Source organism: Engraulis encrasicolus, chromosome 4, assembly GCF_034702125.1.
Source record: "Engraulis encrasicolus isolate BLACKSEA-1 chromosome 4, IST_EnEncr_1.0, whole genome shotgun sequence".
Taxonomy (NCBI): Eukaryota; Metazoa; Chordata; class Actinopteri; order Clupeiformes; family Engraulidae; genus Engraulis; species Engraulis encrasicolus.
In genome coordinates, this window is record NC_085860.1 from 24,881,217 (window position 1) to 24,901,216 (window position 20,000).

A 20,000-nucleotide genomic window follows, 5' to 3' on the forward strand; every position below is an offset into this window, starting at 1 on the left:
GGTGTGGACAATTAGATAGAGACAGTACACATACATTGCACATTACAGACATACAGTATTAAGTGCAAGAACAGAAGAAATACGTAGAACATAAATTAAAAGTTCTACATATTTCTTCTGTTCTTGCACTTGATACTGTATATCTGTATGTGTATAGGTACTCTAGGTGCAACTGTAAAGTACAGGGGAAACACTGGAGGGGCTATGCCTTTATTGTGATATACAGTGAGCAGGGACAGGAAGTGAGTAGCATAAACAGATGGAGCTGGATCAGGGGTAGACCTTAGGTTGGACTCAAGTAGCTTCCTGATTCGTATTTCTTCATATACAGTGTTGCTGTCCAGTCCATCAATGAACAAATACTTAATATTATACGTATTTGATTATGCAAGAGCCAATTTCAGTCATTGAATTAATATTATGTAGCCTACAGTACACATTCTACTTCCATGTTGTCCACAGACTATGTGTAATTTTGTATATCGCAAATTTACTCAGGTGTCGCTTAAGCGTCAGAAAATGAAAGCTCAGGATCACATTTTTCATCCAGCCAATTTTACACAGCTTGATGCTAATGAACATGAACAGACATGCTCAGACAGATGTATTAGCTGATTAGGGAAATCACCTGTGCTTACCGCAGAGGCTGAGGCTGGTATATAGGACAGATTTGTTTAATTTCCATCGGTGGGATCTTCATCTCTATGCCCTTTTAAAGATTATATCTCTTATCTTCAATTGGTTGCAATGAATGTTTTAAGTTCAGCTTAAGATGGCTGCTATATGAATGTGTTATGACCTCAACCGGCAAGTCAAGTGTTACCAATATGGGAAAATGATATCGTCATGCTCACCCGTTCTTTTATGGTACTGCTGTACAACCTATTTGAGCATGCTAAGGCGAGGGGTTCCCTCTGTCTGTCTGCTGTCCTACAAATGTATTGAGGACATGATGTCATAGATGGGCGAGTCTCAGTACCTAATTTCACTTCAAGATGAGCTATTTGTCATTACCATAGGCCATGCTTAAAGTAGTAACCTAGTTTTTTTAGTACCTTGCGGTCTTTAGTCCTTGTCTTATATGTGAGTGTACTGTACTGTAAGTGCAGGTTGCATAGAGGCAGTGCACTAGACCTAAGCAAATACCTCTGCATAAGAAAACTCCCCAGCATTGTGAGTCATGTTCATGCCATTAGCAATATCACAAGATCCCGTTCTTAAAACAGTGGAGTTAAATTCTAAATGGACATCCCTTAGTATAATCAAAGCCACTATTAAGACAAACGTTCATAATATATGCAGTATCACACATGAAAGATCTCTGTAGAACATTGAAAATAACTAATAAAGCTGGAGCCTGTGTTTTCGGTCATGATATATTCGATGCATTTGGACAGTAGTAGGTTTCCAAACCGCGCTCTATCCTATCCTCCCATCAGCTTCCATTTGACTGTGATGCCACATAACGCTCTTAAAAGATTTTGACGTGGTGGCACTCCAGAGCGATTTTAGGCTCTCTCCGACTGACTCTGCGGCTGAGAAAGGAACAGTGGTGGTGGAGTGGTAGGGTAGGAAGGAGGGGGGAGGAAGAGGAAGAAATGGCCGCTGCATTGCTCGGGGCTCGATGGCCTATTTACTGCTGTGCTTGGCACCTGGGGTTGGATGGTGCAGACCAGGGCTGGACTGGGGGAGAAATAGGGCCCGGGCACCTTTGGCATAAAGGGGCCCCTCGTAATTACCGGCGCAGAACTGACTCACCGGTGGGCCCCGCACCCTCGTGGGCCCCTATTTTCAGAAATGTTATTAAAAAAAACATATATATATTTTTAAACATTTCTGAAAATAGGGGCGTACGGTGCTGCAGGTCCCACCGGGAAATGCCCGGTATGCCAGATGACCAGTCCAGCCCTGATGCAGACAAAGATCCAGGGCACTGCTCATTGGGGCTGAGTGATGCGTCTTCCCTTCCCTTCCCTTCCCTCTCGCGCTCCCCTGGGGGGCCGCTCGCTGCCTTAGCTTGGCTCCGCACAGCTCACATACACACACACATATAGATAGATAGACACATATATACGTACACACATGTAGGCAGGCAGACACCCACTCACTCTCACATGCAGACAGTGGTGCATATACGCATGCAAGCATGCAAGCATGCAAGCACGCGCGCACACACACACACACACACACACACACACACACACACACACACACACACACACACACACACATACAGGCAGACACCCACAGGCACACATGCAGACAGACAGTGACACACACGCGCACACACACACACACACACACACACACACACACACACACACACACACACACACACACACACACACACACACACACACACACACACACACACATTCTGACAGACTAATGTGCACTAACACTCACACACCCACAGCTACTCTCACAAACACATACACAGACCTGTCCCCCCCCCCCCCTCTCTCTCACACACACACACACACACAAACACACACACGGTTGCAACCACACAAGATGATTTGAGACTTGATGTCATTATTTCTTTGGTAACAGTCTATTACTCTGGGCTTTCGCATGTTATGTGCACAACTGCAGCAGAGAGAGTAGAGAGAGGTTCCATTGGCCCATTGTTTCCGGGTTCTATTATTGCAAGGGGGAGGGGGGGAAATCCCCCTTTAGGCAGACCTAGGCAGACCTAAGGACTGTTCTATTCAATGCTAGGAGCATTATGACACACCCCTTTAGGCAGACCGGAACCTGGCCATGTTAGGTGCCCATAGCAACCTATTACACTGGCATATCTCTATATACTTAAAGAATCTCTGACTGCAGTGTTTCCACTGCGTTCTCCAGATATGATTAGGTCTCTGCTTGCTTGGCAAGTACGTATATGTAAGAGCAAAAGGTGTCTCCTGGCCGAGGAAAGCTTTCCTTTATCTTCTCTTTACTCTGTGACTTACACATTTTCTGTAGTGTCAAAACATCTATTCTGCTTCCTAGATAGGCATGGTCTGTGCATCAACCTTTAATGTTTTTTTTCCCTCTCTGCCGTATGTCTCACCTGCTGCTTCAGATCTTAGGGAGAGAGAGAGGGGGGGGACTTTAAACTCCTTCAAAGCTAATCCTTGGCCTTGGGGCCAGGGTTGAGGTGTGGAGTCCTGCGGTGTAGCTGCATGAAATAGTGTGCAACCAGTGTTGCCAGTTTGAGCGGTTACCCGCCCAATTGGGCTACTTGGGATGGCCGTCTGCGGGTGAAAATGGGATTTTTTTTCTGCCGTTTTGTGCCCATAGAAGTCAATGCAATTTGTTGAAATTGGGTGGAATGTAGCCCATTTTGGCGGTTTTTGAGAACCTTTTGTGTGGGATTTGATCAGACACATCTGGCAACACTGTGTGTGCAACCAGGTTTTCCTCAATAGAAAGCTGTGTCTGTCTGTCTGTCTGTCTGTCTGTCTGTCTGAGTGTTGTGCTGTATGTTGTGAATTCCCTCAAGGCTGTTTTCTGTCAGAGCTGGAGCTGTCCACCTTATAGGTGCTGAAATTGCTGTTGCAATTGCTGTATGGTATGGGCAGGCGATTGCACAGGAAGTGGACATATTTTCACATCCATAGCACACTTTTTGCTATTTGTAAATGATGGCGTGCTATCTGAGCATGTTATTTTGTTATGTGCAGATGTTGAAATTGCTGTTACAGTTACAAGTACTCTATGGTACGTGTGTACGTATGGGTATAGGCGATTTCATATTCATAACACCAAACGATGACATCGTTTACTTGCATACTATAAATAATGGCATGAAATCTGAACATTTGCTTTTTTGTTTTGGCAAACATTGCATCGCACCTGTATGTATTACAAAAAAACAGAAAAGAATTTGAAAAATGGATTTGCTCATGCTCAATTCATTTCACATGATCACAACCATTACAGTAGCCTACTCCTATACTGTACTGTACATGGTGTTGTAAAGAAGCAGTTGGAGAAATCTTGGCAGAGAGCTGAGCTGACACACGCACGCACGCACGCACGCACGCACGCACGCACGCACGCACGCACGCACGCACGCACGCACGCACGCACGCACGCACACACTCACACACACACACACACACACACACACACACACACACACACACACACACACACACACACACACACACACACACACACAGAGAGTCTCTGTTCTTCAGAGCAATGCCATAGAGGAACAGTTGAGGCAGCACTTCTCAAAAGAACCATTTGATCCAATGTGATCTGAGACTCTGAAGAACCATTTTTGAAGTGAAGCACCTTGTGCGTAATGCAGTACAGTTTTCACTCTCTGCGGAACCATCCAGAGGTTTCAAGACCCACTTGAACACCTTTGTAGGCAGAAGTAGCGAAGCTCTTGTAGTTAAGCAAAGAAAAAAGAATTAGCAGCAGCAGTGCTTGACAATAACTTCTGAAGACCCTTCTCTTCCCTCCTACAGTAGTTTATCTTCATACCACAATTGACCCTGCTCATTTGTACAAACCTTGTTAGGCCTGTGTACTCTGTACCTCCCCCACACATTTTATGTTCTGCTTTTGTCCTGTTTTGTAAGTCGCCTTTTGATGAAAGCATTATGCTAAAGGTAGTGTAATGTAATATGCCAGCTGACGATGAAACAGCTACTGTAAGGCATTGTGAGTATCACAGAACATAAACTTCCGGGGGCGCTGTGGCGCAGCGCACTAAGCCCCCCACATTTGGGCTTGCATGCCCACGGGGACCCCGGTTCGAGTCCGTCCTGGGTCATTTCCCGATCCCACCCCGTCTCTCTGTCCCACTCGTTTCCTGTCACCATCTCAGACTGTCCTATCAAATAAAGGCATAAAAAGCCCCTAAAAATATATATTGAAAAAAAAAGAAGAACATAAACTTCCTACAGCACTTGCAACCGCTTCATGCCGCAATTCAGCCCCTTTGAAGCCCATACATATCTGAGGAACAGCAGTAGATGAGGAATGAGATCTTGCAGTGCTGCTACCCAAAGCAATGGCCCGCTCTTTCCATTCACAGACAATTCCAGTCAACGTCCAATTAGGTCTTTGCCGGTCGATAATATACAACTTTCACGTCTGTATTATATGCCTGTGATTTATGTATAGCCCAGTATTTTCTCTGTGCCGGCGCAGTTACAAAGACACTTCTCCACTTGCTACCCAACTCACTCTCAAACGGTGTAATTGCAGAGCTTCTTGCAGACTAAGTAGAACTACCCCGGGGGCTGTGGATATTAGACAGGGGTTTGAACAGCACATTTTATGTGTTGCACGCTGGCTGCTCATTCATTGTATCCGCACACAGCACAGCACACAACACCACCCTCGCAAAAGGCATTTGAGACTGACGTACCAGCAGGGCCGCCGACAGAGGGGGACAAAGGGGATTGTTGTCCCGGGCCCAGGGACAGAGGGTCCCCAGAATCATTACATTGTATGTATTGGGTGGGGGGGCCCTTTCAGATGACTTTGTCCTGGGCCCAGACAAAGCTGTCAGCGGCAGTGCGTACAAGAGACAGAGACAGAGACAAGCCAATCCGAGATAAGTCAAGCCTCATAACCAAGCCAAGACAATTTAGCCTGGCTCCTCTTTTGTGTTTTAATTAAACACCTTCCACCTCAGCGTGGTGTTAAGTGTTCATAAGGGGGAGGCGCCGGCTCAGTCAGCCCCAGCGGCAGCAGCATCTTCCCAGGCAAGGCCTTCTGGGAGCTGCTCCTCCTTAATTGCTCATCACCAAAAGAGGGGAGGCAGGAAGAATGCTGACTTCCTCTTGGCTTTTGGCCTCTTGCGGTGTGGTGATGTGTTATTTTTCAGAGGGGTTGGGGTTGGGTTGGGGGTGAGGTGTGCTTTGACAGGCATGATGAATGATACCACTGCCGTGCCGTCGTCTCTCTGTGTTTGTGTGTGTGTGTGTGTGTGTGTGTGTGTGTGTGTGTGTGTGTGTGTGTGTGTGTGTGTGTGTGTGTGTGTCTTTCATTCTCTCTCTTTCACCTTCTCCCCCCATTCCTTTCTCTCTCTCTCTCTCTCTCTCTCTCTCTCTCTCTCTCTCTCTCTCTCTCTCTCTCTCTCTCTCTCTCTTTCTCTCTCCCTCATACACACACACACACACCATGCATGCATGCGTGTGTGCATTTGTGTACATGTGTGTGTGTGCACGTTTATGAATACACATGTGGTGGGGGTAGTGATATGATTTGGTCTCTGTGTTATTGAATTAATTTATGACGTCAAGGTCAGGTGACTCCCAGATTTGTGTATGGCCTAGATACTGTACCACCTACCCCCCAACACCACCACCATCACCACCACAAACACACCCCCTGCTCTATTTTCATGGTACCGGTTAGTTACTCCGTCCTATGTGATGATTAATGTGGTAATATTCTTTGGTCATTACATCATTTTGTGTACAATCTGTGCCCCTAATAAAAGCATCCAATACAGGTCTTACAATGTACACATTTGGCAACAGCATACAACACTGTACATTTTTTTAACAAGATGTGTGTCTCTTTTCATTTTAATTCAAGATTTTCACGTTATAAGTTACCTTAAATATCTATACCTATTTTATATAGGCTAATAATGTCATGAAGGTACAATTTCCTGTTTATAGTAAATGTCAAATGGTAACCTATGGTGGCAGGTACTGTAGGAGGAGCTAACATGTAAACACAATTGTTATTGTTGTTATTGCTGCTTGTTTTCTTATTTGAAATACTTGGTAGCCCCTTTCCACAGGGCCTTATGTAATACATTACGACTTGGTCATTGCCATTCTGGTAACAGCTAATTAATAACAGGGGCTGTGTCTTACAGGGTTAAAGTGGGACTATGTCAAGTATATCTGCTGTTACTACAGAAGCACATTATTTTCCATTATATCATGGAGGAAAAAAATACACGGAAAAGACAAGCTGACCCGTAGACAAGTGTAGGGGTTATTGGCATTTGTTTTTGTTACATTCTACACATTTGAAATACTGTACTTGTTAAAGTGAGACTGTGTCCAGTGTCTCTGCTGTAAGTATAAAAGCATCTCTGTGTTCCAGTCTCCCCTCAGGATGGATGGCACCACCCGGAGAAGCCCTAGCTGTCTGTTTGAATTTCCTGTCTGACCTCCTCCCCCGGTCCCTCCGCTCTGCCATCGTACCCGTTGCCTGGCAATACAACTGATAAAGAGCCGTAAAAAAGGTACGCTTGACCCCTGCTCGGCCCCCTTTTCACCTCGTGATGAGAAGCGAGAAATAACACCAGAAATGAATCGAGGGGATCCAATTCTTTTCTGTCGTTTTCACTTCGAGGAGAAATAGCTGACAAATAAGCGGGACCCTGGAAATGTCTGGTGTGCTTCACATCACTGAAGAAGACGGCAGTAGGGAAAACAAAAAGTCAGGGCAGATATTGGCCCGTTAGCCATCTCCATGCCCTTGCCTCTTGTCCAATAAGTCCTCAGGCAGAAAAAAGCTCAGACTTTATGGGGAAAGCAATCTCAACCGAATAGCTGTGGGTGAGATTAAAACAGCATGCCTTGTTTCTGGATGAAAGAACTGGCTTTAAAAGACTGCAAGATCAAATGCAAAATGCTTGAAAAATAATTGTAATGGTGGATGTAGAAATAGTTAATTGTCCTCTTTTGCTGGAAAGATGGGACGTTTTGTCATCAAAGAATTTCTTGGTTATCTAACTGTAGTAGAATATCTTAAAGCTGAATCCTTTTCCAAATACACGAGTTTGCCTGCTTTATATTCTAGTCATTATGGCCATGGGTCAAATTGCATCGCAGTAACATGAGCATCAATGGTGGCAAGTGGTTTCTTGATCATTGAAGTGACTCAAATCATTTTTAATGATCTCTTGCTATTTTGATATCTTAGGATTGACACAGCTCATAGGAGGAGGAGAGACGTCTGTTGAGGGATTTTTTGAGGGACTACGCACACCTCATGTTCTTTTTTAAAAATACATATTTTAGAACTTTTTTTTATTATTCTGTCAGGACAGTGGAGAAGAGACAGGAATTAGTGTGGAGAGAGAGACAGGGAAGGATCGGCAAATGAAACAGGTCGGAATCGAACCCGGGTCGCCAGCGTAGTTAACCCAGTGCCCTACCGTAAGGCCACGACAGGGCCTCGTACACCTCATTTTCACACTTCAAATGTATACAATGATGCATGAACAGCATGTCGTGTGCCATATGCATTACGCCCTTTTTTGGGGGAAATGCAAGTCAATTGGTGGTGTTGGGAAAGAATGAACTACCTGTAGACTAGTGTTGTTCAAGCTCAATATGCCGAAAACATGTTGTGTTGCCGGCTGTATCAAATAATATAGCCAAACATCCGTGGCTGAAGCATGGACTGTGTTCATTTAGGCTAGCCGATGTAGCATGTACTGTAAGTTAATTAGACATTCGGTTTGTTTTCCCCCAAAAAGGGGCGTAACGCACATTCACGAGCAAAGTAGCCGGATGGCCGTTCATGCGTATAATAGGATAGGTGGGGAAAATGGGAATGAACATCGATAGTGTCAAATGTGAGCACAGTCATTGGGGTCAGTGTGAAATCAGTGGTGCAGAGAGCCCTTTATATTCCTTATTCCTGTCCATATAACATGGGTCATTTCAGTAATTTACTCAGGTTCCTGCCTTAAGACATGTGTACTCATAATGATCAATAGGTTAAAGAAGAGGTTGAATGGCCTCGTTTACCTAAGGCTTTTCATTCAGAATTAACCGAATTTAATTCAGAAAAAAACTTAACTCCGCTTTGAAAACATCATGGAAACACTTCACAATTAGAAATCAAATGAAAGTGCAATGTAAACTCGACAGAACTATTTAATTCAGAATTATTAATTCGGAATTAAAAACATCATGTATACGTGTAGGGGTTAGTTTTGAAAGTCTGGATCTCCATTTGTGTACATGTTAAAGATGGTATACAGTAGGTGGTTTGCCTCCATCACATTTCTGTATAGCTGAGATAGCTATATAGATATATTAAACTAGGACTATAGCTCTGACGCCCCCGTATGTGATTTTTCTTACCCTACATCACACTGTGTGTGTCCCCGCAGAGCTCCCCTGCATCTCCCAGCCATGCCGCAGAGTCCCACGTCCAGTGAGGACATGGCACAGAGCTTCTCCGACTGCTCGGGGGGCTCCGAGTCGGAGAGCTCCAGGGAGGAGCTTCAACCCATGCCGCTGCCGCTGCGACCTGCCAGCGGACGCCTGGAGTCTGGAGCAGCAGCCCACTCCCTCGACTCCCTGCTGATCTGTGTGGTCATCCCAGACCTGCAGCAGTCGGTGAGTACCTAACTGGGGGGTATTCCAAGAAATTGGCAAAATGGTAGTCCAGGTTAAGTTTACCATCAGGTAGTGGTAAATCATATAATAGAAGAGCCTGGAGTCCTCGTATCCGAAATCTAATGACACCTGTGGGCTATCTACTAGTAGGTTTACCACTCCCTGTGGGTTAACTTAGCCAGGTTTAGCACTTATCCATGTTCTTGGAATAGCACCCTAGAAGCCATTCCCCACTGTTGGCAATAGTAACAACAACAACAACAACAATAATGATAATAATAATAACTAATAAGAACTTGTATTGCACAAATCAACTGAATGTATTGAAATAGTTAACACACGTTTGGCCAAATTTTAGGGTATACTGTACACCAGGTAACTAAGTTAAAGGTTAAAAGAGCAAGGAGAATCAGAAAATATGAAATATGAAAACGATATGATCTCAGTTGTTACTTTATTGTGATATTACAATAAGGTCTATTTGCATCGCTTTTCACTGCCAAGAAAGGGTTTTTTCTCTAGAAAAAACTGATGTCATCAGAATCATCACCAACTTGTTATAAAATATAGATCACTTTCAAGTCAGGTATTAAAAAGTTTTACAACAACAATGAATTGTAATTTGTAAAATAAATCCTTTAATGTTAATCCTCGGAAAAAAATAGCAGAAGTCCACTTGATGGCTTCAGATATGAGATATGATTATTTCAAAGGGTTAAAGGAGAAATGCTGCTTGTTGAAAGGAAAATAATGAAATGACCAGGCCTACATTTATGCAAGTACTATTGTTTCAGCTCAGCAGGGTGTCAAAAGATCATCAAGTACATACATATATACTTTTAAAAACAAGTCATGTTTCAGGCTGATTAATTGTTGATGATCTGTGTGGGCCCATGGAACGAAGAGGGAAAGAAATCAAGATCTGCATGACCGTAATTAACTTATTAATAGACAGTCAGCATTACAAGAGGAAGCAATCTGGACCCCTGTTGCAGCAGAGGCTAATGAGATATTGGAAGATAGATGTTAAGAGGAGAGCAGAGTCCCTGTTGTTTTTCCCTTAGAACTAATGTAACTAGTGTGTGTGCAGGCCTGCCGGCAAGGGGGGACAAAGGGTATGTTGTCTCGGGCCCAGGGAGATAGGGGCCCCAGAATTGGGGTCCCCATTACATTATATGTATTGGGTAGGAGGCCCTTTCAGATGATTTTTGTCCTGGGCCCAGCAAAAGATGTCAGCAGCCCTATGTGTGTGTGTGTGTGTGTGTGTGTGTGTGTGTGTGTGTGTGTGTGTGTGTGTGTGTGTGTGTGTGTGTGTGTGTGTGTGTGTGTGTGTGTGTGCGCATGCATGTGTGCGTGTGTGTGTGTAGATGTTGCGTACTGTATGTAAGTACGTATGTACATCTGGAGGCATCGCTGGCCTGTTTTTTACATTTCCTCTGGGACACCACGCTGTTTGTTTATTCCCACACTTTCTGCAGCCAGTGGAAGCTGCGGCCCTTATGTAAATGCAGCCCGGGTCCCATTTGCCTGCTGTGACTCAACTGCCAGGCCTACCGTAGATCACATCATGACGAGATATTTTAACTGATGTCATGACAGCACTGTTTTATTTTCTACCATGACAGCACTATTCAGTTACAGTTCACAGCACGCTGACTCCGTGCAGGACTCACAGGTGGACATTTAATATGATAATTTTTTTAAATATATATTTGAGTGGATTTTATTATTTTTCAGATAGGACAGTGGAGGAGAGACAGGAAGTGAAGTGAGAGACAGAGACGGGGATGGATCGGGAATTGACCCGGGTCGGGAATCCAACCCAGGTCGCCCGCGTGTAGCAGTCCAGTGCCCAGCCGTTAGAGCCACGGCTGGGCCTTAAAGGGACACTGTGCAGGAAATGGTCAAAAAGGGTACTGCAACTATGCTACTCATTGAAACTGGGTTGGCTATTGCCAAATTTGATCTTTACATGAACGTTTACTAAGTAATAAACAAATATTTTCTTGTATGGTCCAAGTAAAGTCATTTTTGCAGCTAAAAATGGCTATTTTTGGAAATTCAAATTGCGGACCATGGAGAAGATCCCCCTTTTCATGTATGAAAAGTGCAAGTTTTCCCGTCATAATGAATACTTATAATTTGATGGGGGTGGTAAGAATCCATGAAAAAGGTAACATTAGTGAATGGGCAGTATGAATTCTGGAAATAAACAACTAAAATCTCACACAGTGTCCTTTAATGTGATAGTTTTGCATGGAAGCTTATGGATCATCTCACACAACTTGCGTCATTCCGAGTGCCGTCTTACTCTCTGTTTAATTAACATGGACAGGCGTATAGAAAGCCTCCACGGTACTCCGCCCTCTGTCTCCAATTAAATTCAGACTATTACACTCTCAGTGAACAAACGGGCACCTCAGCAGTGCCGTACCTAGAAGTCGTGATGCCAACATCACTAAGCATTTTATCCAGATATTGGCTTTAGTCGCATGCATTGTCCTTTAAAGGTACACTGTGTAAAATTTTTAGTTGTTTATTTCCAGAATTCATGCTACCCATTCACTACTGTTAGCTTTTTCATGAATACTTACCACCACCATCAAATTCTAAGTATTCATTATGACTGGAAAAATGACACTTTTCCTACGTGAAAAGGGTTATCTTCTCCATGTTCCGCCATTTTAAATTCCCAGAAATAGACATTTTTAGCTGCAAAAAGGACTGTACTTGGGCCATACTAGAAAATATTAGTTTATTACTTAGTAAACTTTCACGAAAAGATCAAATTTGACAATAGGCCACCCATTTTCAGTGAGCAGGAAAGTTGCAGTACCTTTTTTGGCCATTTCCTGCACAGTGTACCTTTAAGGGTTTCCTCTTTGGAGGGTTTGCAATGCATCGTAGACAGGGCTCTAAATTAACTAACCAAAATGGCTAGTAGATGCAAATTTACTAGTCAAGCCCACACTCACTAATGGGTTGAAGTCTTTTCTACCAGCCAAACTGAAGTTTCACCAGCATTTGGCTGGTTGGCTGGTCTTAATTTAGAGCCCTGATCGTAGGTCTTTTGACCTTGTTGCAGGTAGCACTATTTGGTTACTTCACTGTACCTGTAACACCAGTTAGATACAGTGTAACAAAGTGTTGTCTGAACAGCTTATATTAATACAGCCAACAATATGTAACCAGACTGTATCAAAACAATAGAGCTATACAAGAGTAGAGAGTATATTGATAAATGCAAAAAGGAACCATATACTATGTTTTTACCATTGACTATTATGAAAACAAAAAAGTAATCACATACATAGTCATGAGAAGAAACAGGACTTAAGGTCCTTGGCACATCTTAATGTAGGGAAAGTCACTGGCAGCATGTTAGAACAATACCGTTTCAGCCAACATCTACATAGCAAACAGAACAGCACAAGCAGAAAATTGAGCCTCGCCTCATCAAGTGTTGCATAATTTAATTCGGAGACTTGAGAGAGTGTGTGTAATTGTTGTTTTTTAATTTATTTCTGTGACTCACTGGACCGTGACAGGCAAGCCCTTTCAGCAGTCTACTCAGTTAATTGACTGTATCATATTTGCCCTTTTGTTTTCCATTCAGTAAACAGGCATTCTTGGCATGTGGAAATTGAGTCTTAAGTAGGCAGCAGCCGTTATTTGTTAGAAGACTGATTAACAGCAGCGTATACTCTTACTAGTGCATATTATTTGGGCTTCGACGTCTGCATAGAGGGCCATTATCACCTTATATAGGCCACAATATGGCTCTCATCACGATAGATGTTGGTTTTGAATAATGACTGTCCAAAATAGAATTCACATTTTGGTGCCTGCTGTTATTCCACAAGACATCAAAGGCTACATCTAAATGGCTCCACAACTTAACAATTCAACTGTTCACTTGAGGTCTCTTTTGATTTCCAAAATAGGATGTTTGTTTTATGTAAAAATCAATTCAGACAACAATGAAGCAAAGCCAGTTAAATGTAAAAAGGTAAGTTGCCTTGCTGCCTCAGGTTTGTAAATTGACTCAACTCGAGGATTTCTCAAGCAAACCTAAGGCATTCAGGGCAACATACTTTTTACGTTTAACTGGCTGCAATGTTTTACAGTGAAAATGTTACTTTAAAACTTAGCATTTTATGTGCTTTTTAGAAAGGAGGAACAATATATTGTTATATTAGGTACAACAAGCAAGACGTTTCACAATTTCTATATCTTGTCATTTGAGAGCTGCTTCAATTCTCGAGGCATTGTGTGATAAACTGCAGGGATTCCATCAGTTGAATAAAGACTTTGGATGGAGAGCCACTGGAGGGGATCCCTGCTGTGGATATCTACTCCTGTCTTCTCCTGAGCAAATATTTACCAAAACAAACAGGCCGTGCTATCGTTTCGTACAGTGAAATTGACTTGGCTTCATCCCCTACCGTGCTCAGAAATGCATTTTGCTCAGACCCAGCTGAAAATACTCTTTTTTTCATGTTGGTAGAACTTGAACTTGTAATGTTTAACTGGTTGCAGGTTTTATATTTTGCTTGGTTTGACTAAAATGTGATCCTTACCAAAATGGTGCAATAAATAAAAAGATTTAAGATTAAACTTTAATAACCTTGCTCTATCAACACGTCTTTCTGTGAGTAAATTTCTTCCCAAAACAAGCAAACAACTTGGTCAAACCTGTTTACGAACCCATTTACTTAATTACTGTATAAACCCTCTATGCTTTTTTTACCCAGAAATCCATGCGGTTTAAGTCAGATGCCACAGTGTGGGTGGCCAAGCAGCAGATCCTGTGCACGCTGACCCAAAGCCTGCGGGATGTGCTGAACTACGGGCTGTTCCGGCCAGCGGTGGAGGGCAGGCCCAGCGGATTTCTGGACGAGGAGGAGCTGCTGAGGGATCACCCCCTGCCCACCAGCAAGGGGATACCTACTCTGGAGGTATGATATCGAGGGTATCAGTGTTATTTTTGTCAGACTAGACTAGACTAGACTAAATACAGTATGTTAGTCGACTAGCCCTTTGAGACGTTTAGTCGACTAAATTCTGACAAACAAAAATGATTTGTGAAAGACTAAAAGCGACTAAGACTAAGAAAGAACTTTGACACAAGCAGGCTAGCAAGTTAGAATAACCCGATGAACAGAATACAAAGGAGCTACCCACCCTGGAGGTATGACATAAGGGTGCATTCAAATATGCAGACCCCCGTCCTCCACTTGTGCTTGTGGCCTCACCCCGCCTCCTGGCCTCGCTTCCGTGGAGAAAACAATAAAGTTTCCCAGCTGTCAGCCTAGTCACAACAGCTTTTGAGGGACTGTTCCTCATTCTCCATTCCGATTGCAAATGAGAAAATTACATTAGAATTGTACTTTTGCAAGATATTGAATTAATTTTCTGTCGTCAGTGACATCATCATGAGGTCACAAGCAGGAAAGTGAGCAAGGGAGGACGGGAGTCTGCATGTTGGAATCCACCCATAGGTACTGCTCATCAGAAATGGATTGCCCACCCTGGAGGATATACGGGCACTGCCACCCTGGAGGTATATTACAGGGGGCTGCCCTCCTTGGATGTATGGTATGATGTACTGGTACTGCCCTCCAGCAAAGGGCTACCCACCCTGGAAATGTGTGATTTGTTACTGGCACACTGCCCACCAACAAGGGCCTGCCCACCCTGAAAGTATGATAGGGGGTCTGCCACATCCAGAAACATGTACATTCTTACTAGTCAAAGTCAGGTTTTTATCATTGTGTATGCAGTGCACCATATGCAGCAAGAGGTCTCCAGGCTGGAGATAGGGAAGCTGTGGCTATGTATGTCCTATTGAGTGGCGGACCGCTCCCTTCCTCATTAACCAGTATGGGGTTGGTGATATGACATACCCCGTAGTTGTATTGTATGCATTACAATGCAGCTGTGAGGCGACACGCAATCAATGACGATGGCAATCAATATTGTATGAGACTGACACTGAAACATCCCCATCGATTGGGGTTCCTTCCGTGTATGTGTGTGTGTGTGTGTGTGCGTGTGTGTGTGTGTGTGTTTGTGTGTGTGTGTGTGTGTGTGCGTGTGTGTGTGTGTGTGTTTGTGTGTGTTTATGTAAGCGTGTGTGTGTGTTTATGTGTGTGTGTTTATGCGTGCGCATGTGTGTGTTCATGTGTGTGTGTGCGTGCGTGCGTGCATGTGTGTGCGTGCACGTGTGCGTGTGTTTGCGTGCATGCCTGCTTGTCTGTGTGTGTGCGTGCGTGCGTGCGTGTGTGTGTGTGTGTGTGTACAGTAGGGGCCACTTATTTTCTCTCCTGCCTTGCTCATACCATCAACTTCCACATGACTTCCAAGGTGTTAATGTGTCGGGTAATTAATGGAGATTGCCTGTAGGGTCCTGGCATGATGCTGTCAAGGAAACAGCGGCTCCTTTTGTACATTATGCACGTGTGTGTGTGTGTGTGTGTGTGTGTGTGTGTGTGTGTGTGTGTGTGTGTGTGTGTGTGTGTGTGTGTGTGTGTGTGTGTCTCTCTCTCTCTGTCTCTCTCTCTCTCTCTCTCTCTCTCTCTCTCTCTCTCTGTCTCTCTCTCTCTCTCTCTCTGTTTCTCACTCTTAACTACTGTTTATGCCTTTAAATAAAAAAAAGCCTTAGCCTTTGCACAGAGCTCTCCCCCCCTGCCATAGGGTGAAGTGAATGGGAATGTTGATGAGCCATACTGTACTCTAGCAGGCTCTGACTCCAGTGCTGCTACAGGAGTACGGTACTGCTGCTACTGTTGCTACTGCTGCTTCAACCACTAATTGGCCTCTTCTCTTTCTCTTTCTCTCTCTCTCTCTCTCTCTCTCTCTCTCTCTCTCTCTCTCTCTCTCTCTCTCTCTCTCTCTCTCTCTCTCTCTACCTCTCTACCTCTCTCTCTTCTCTCTGTTTTGCATCCCCCCAGTTTCGCTACAAGAGCAGAGTCTACCAGCAGCCCAATGTGGACGAGAAACAGATTACAAAACTGCACACCCAGGTGAGTATCAGCCAGGGCGGAAGTTACTTGTGCACCATGTGTGTAAATAAATACAGTAGTGTGTTTGTGCCATTGTAACTGTGTGTGTGTGTATGTGTGTGTGTGTGTGTGTGTGTGTGTGTGTGTGTGTGTGTGTGTGTGTGTGTGTGTGTGTGTGTGTGTGTGTGTGTGTGTGTGTGTGTGTCTGTGTGTGTGTGTGTGTGTGTGTCATTGTGTTAAAAAACAAATTCTGTGCATGTTTTGTGGTTAAGGTATTGCGGCTGTTATGTTTGTGTACATGCCTGTGTGTTGCAACTTGTGTGTTGCAAAATGTCTGTTCCTTCCAGAGGTCTCATGTCACACAGTAGTTCTGACTACTGAGATTTCATCATCTTGACAATCAGGCCGGCACATTCTCAGCAATGTGAGAAGCGGAATAGACTGGCCTAGATGTCAGTCTGTTTGGTCATGCCAATGTTTGGTCGTGTGAATTGTAATAAGTTTACTGTGCTGGGACAAGCCGGGAGACGGAAAGAGACACTCTTTTGTCAGCTGGATATCTGCGCCAGACTGTGAGAAAATGAATTCCAGCAGCAATACCAGCGCGCCATGAATTCGTGATGAGGAACAAGAGGTCTCTAGAATATTCATGTCCTCGTCCTCAACTTCCCTTTTTTCTTTTTCATTCTTCCACCGCCTAGTCCCCCGAAATCCCTCAATCATTTCTCGGCTTTGATTGGGAGCGTGGCGGGTGATGGCAGATCAGATACCAGGTCAGCTGATGGGGTCAGATGAGGAGCAAGTATAGTCAAAGATGCTGCCTCGCCTCACCAGCTCCCTGCACCCACTCCTCGCAACCCCTCCCTCGCACAGACCGCCCCCCCCCACCCCCCACCCCCCCCGTCGCGCCCCCTCCTCACACCCCCTCCTCGCACCTCTAGAGTCCTAATACCTCTCAGTCTCTTTTCCATTCTGATCATCTACTATCAGGTCAGATGATAGGGTCAGATCAGGATCAAGTAGAAAAGAGCAGTCAGAAGGTGGGGTATGGGTTAGAAGGACTTTGAAAAAGTGTAATATTGTACTATGTCATGCATATCTTTTGCAATAATAAAAATACAAGTTAAAAAAAAAGAAAAGAGCAGTCAAAGTCACCCCTCCAAACACATGCTCACTCACAGCGTACGTACGCTGTCCTCATAATCCCCCCCATTTCCCCTCCTCAACCTGATAATCTCCTATTAGATCAGCTGAACGGGGTCAGATCACGAGATAAGCAAATACTATACAGTCAAAGATGGCTGCCCCTCCCTCTCCCACCTCCCCCTCCAGTCCCCACACCTCTCTCTCTCCTTATTCCCTCCTCTCCCTTCCCGTCCTGATAATCTTCTATCAGGTCAGATGAAGGGGTCATATCGGTAGCAAGTACAGTCAAAGATACCCCCCTCCCCGCCCGCACTCACACACACACACCTCTGTCTTGGTAACTTCTCTCCCTCCCTCCCTCCCTCCCATACTGATAATCTCCATCTGGAAAGCTGCACTAATTGCCTCTTTTGCCCTCTGTTGGTTCGATCCCATGTCTAGCAGGCGAGATTGTGGTGAGCTGAAAACATTAGGACATGAATATGTCCCCGGTTCTCGACTCCCATAGAGATGGGGAATGAGTCGCCTGAAAGAGAACTCTATATACAGTAAATTGTGCAGTGTTCACTCAACACTGTGAGAGAATATAATTTATGCCCTTCAAAGTGTTGGTCCTGTTCTCTGTCAGTGTTGAAGTAATAATGTTGAATTTACTGTGCACAGTCAGGCGGCCATTGATCTTCATCTCGTTCTCTTTTGTTTTCTTCATCCCAGTCCCCACTGCACCGTTGCTCTCTGATCGTCCGTTTTCAGATCTAAAAGGGGCCGGTTGTTAACATAAAAACTGCTGATTAAAACGGCAGGATGCCCGGGCTCCTGCAGGGGGTGATTGTTTGATGTGTAACTTACCTCAACGGCTACCCGTTCACGCTTATCTGATATCCCCTAGTAGTCCATCTCCACTATCAAAAGGCTGTCGTGTTAATTGTGTGATAGTAGGCATTGCAGGTTTTTAAAATGATATCAGGCGCACTGGCTACATTAGTATCTTTTTTAGGTGTACCTCAGATGCTCACACTCTATAATGGCAGGTAGCAGGCTTCACTTGGGGTTTCTTGATACATTTTGAGGGTGCTGGCCCAAATCAAACGCTTCAAATCAAACAGAAAGGGGCGCACCAAGCATCAAACGGTTTTTAATTTTTTTGTGCACAGACGCGTTTTGGCGTGTGCCTTCCTCGGTGTGCAACGAACAGTTCACACACTCCAATATCCCCGGTTTTGGTCCATCTCCACTATCAAAAAGATGTCGTGTGATACTAGCACTCTACATTTCTAAAATGATAGTGGATGCTTCCGTTCCATTTTTGATTTTGATGTCTACCTCAGTTGCTGTGGCTCACATTCAAATTCTCCTGTGTTATTCCCCCCCCTAAAAGGGTGTTGGTGTTTGTGCGATGCTAGCATTGAATGATGCCAGACAAAGGTGGCAGAAAAAGGGGGATGCAGTGGTGCATTTGCATCCCCACTTTTGGCCTCCCTAAATGAGGCTTTCTCAACTTTTACTGCAGACCAATGAGTGGCGTGCAGCAGCAGTACCATTATCAAGAAATAAAGAAGGAAAAAAGGCACCATCACTTTAAAACTCGTTTCGGCTCCCTTGATGCCAGATGCTAGTGATATCAGATGCCTGGGCTCCTTTTGTGTGTCTTTTTATGCCTACCTCAGCTTACATTCACACTCTGATACCCCATATTAGACCCTGACCCCTCGCAAATGAGTGTCAGGGTAGCAGTATGATTGGACTTAAAAAAAAAAAAAAATCGGATACCTGGGTTCTGGGTTTTAAGTCTACCTCAGCTGATACACTTCACCTTCTGACACACCTAGTCCATCCCCTATCAAAAGGGTGTCAAGGTGAAAGTATGATTGGATGCTTTAAAAATGGTACTGAATGCTTTGGTTCCTCCTGTAATTTTTATGGCTACCTCACCAGCTAGCGTTAACATTCAGTTTCCCGGGTGCTAGTCCTTCTCCTCTGTAAAAAAGCTTTGTCGTCATGGTAATTGTGTGTGTGCTGTGCTAGTGCTAGTAAAATGCTATCAAACGGTTGCCTTTCATTGATGACTTTGATGTCTCCCTCTGTTGCTTAAGTTCATATTCCATTACCCCTGTGTTAATCCGTCTCCACTATTAAAAAAAGGGTAGTGTAATGCTTCCATTGGTTATTGTTTAAAGCAGTGTTTCCCAACCAGGGGTACGTGTACCACTAGGGGTACGCGAGCACACTGTAGGGGGTACTTGGAAATTTTTTATTTTAACAAATATATGGAGCTTAGTTAGTCTCGCGCGCCATCCTATGTACTTCCGCCAAGACACTTGGCAGAAATGGTAGTATTATGGGATGGTCAGGACCAGGCTAGAGCTTAGTTACATTTGGATGGAGAAAGCGATATAGTACTTGACTTAAGGGGTACTCATGGCACAACGAAAAGGCTTAGGGGTACACAAGACAAAAAAGGTTGGGAAACACTGGTTTAAAGGATATCAGATGGGTTGGGCTCCTTTAGTTGCTG

The 20,000-nt window shown here is 44.3% G+C and overlaps 1 protein-coding gene across 1 annotated transcript in view; it reads left to right on the top strand.

The window, feature by feature from the left end:
• The first annotated feature begins 9,128 nt into the window (after positions 1-9,128).
• Positions 9,129-20,000, top strand: part of shank2b (SH3 and multiple ankyrin repeat domains 2b) — a 116,421-nt gene continuing 105,549 nt past the window's right edge. The window contains exons 1-3 of the mRNA XM_063196942.1: positions 9,129-9,335; positions 14,090-14,293; positions 16,289-16,360. Of these exons, the coding sequence (XP_063053012.1) occupies positions 9,129-9,335; positions 14,090-14,293; positions 16,289-16,360 (483 nt within the window). The remainder of the gene's footprint in view (positions 9,336-14,089; positions 14,294-16,288; positions 16,361-20,000) is intronic.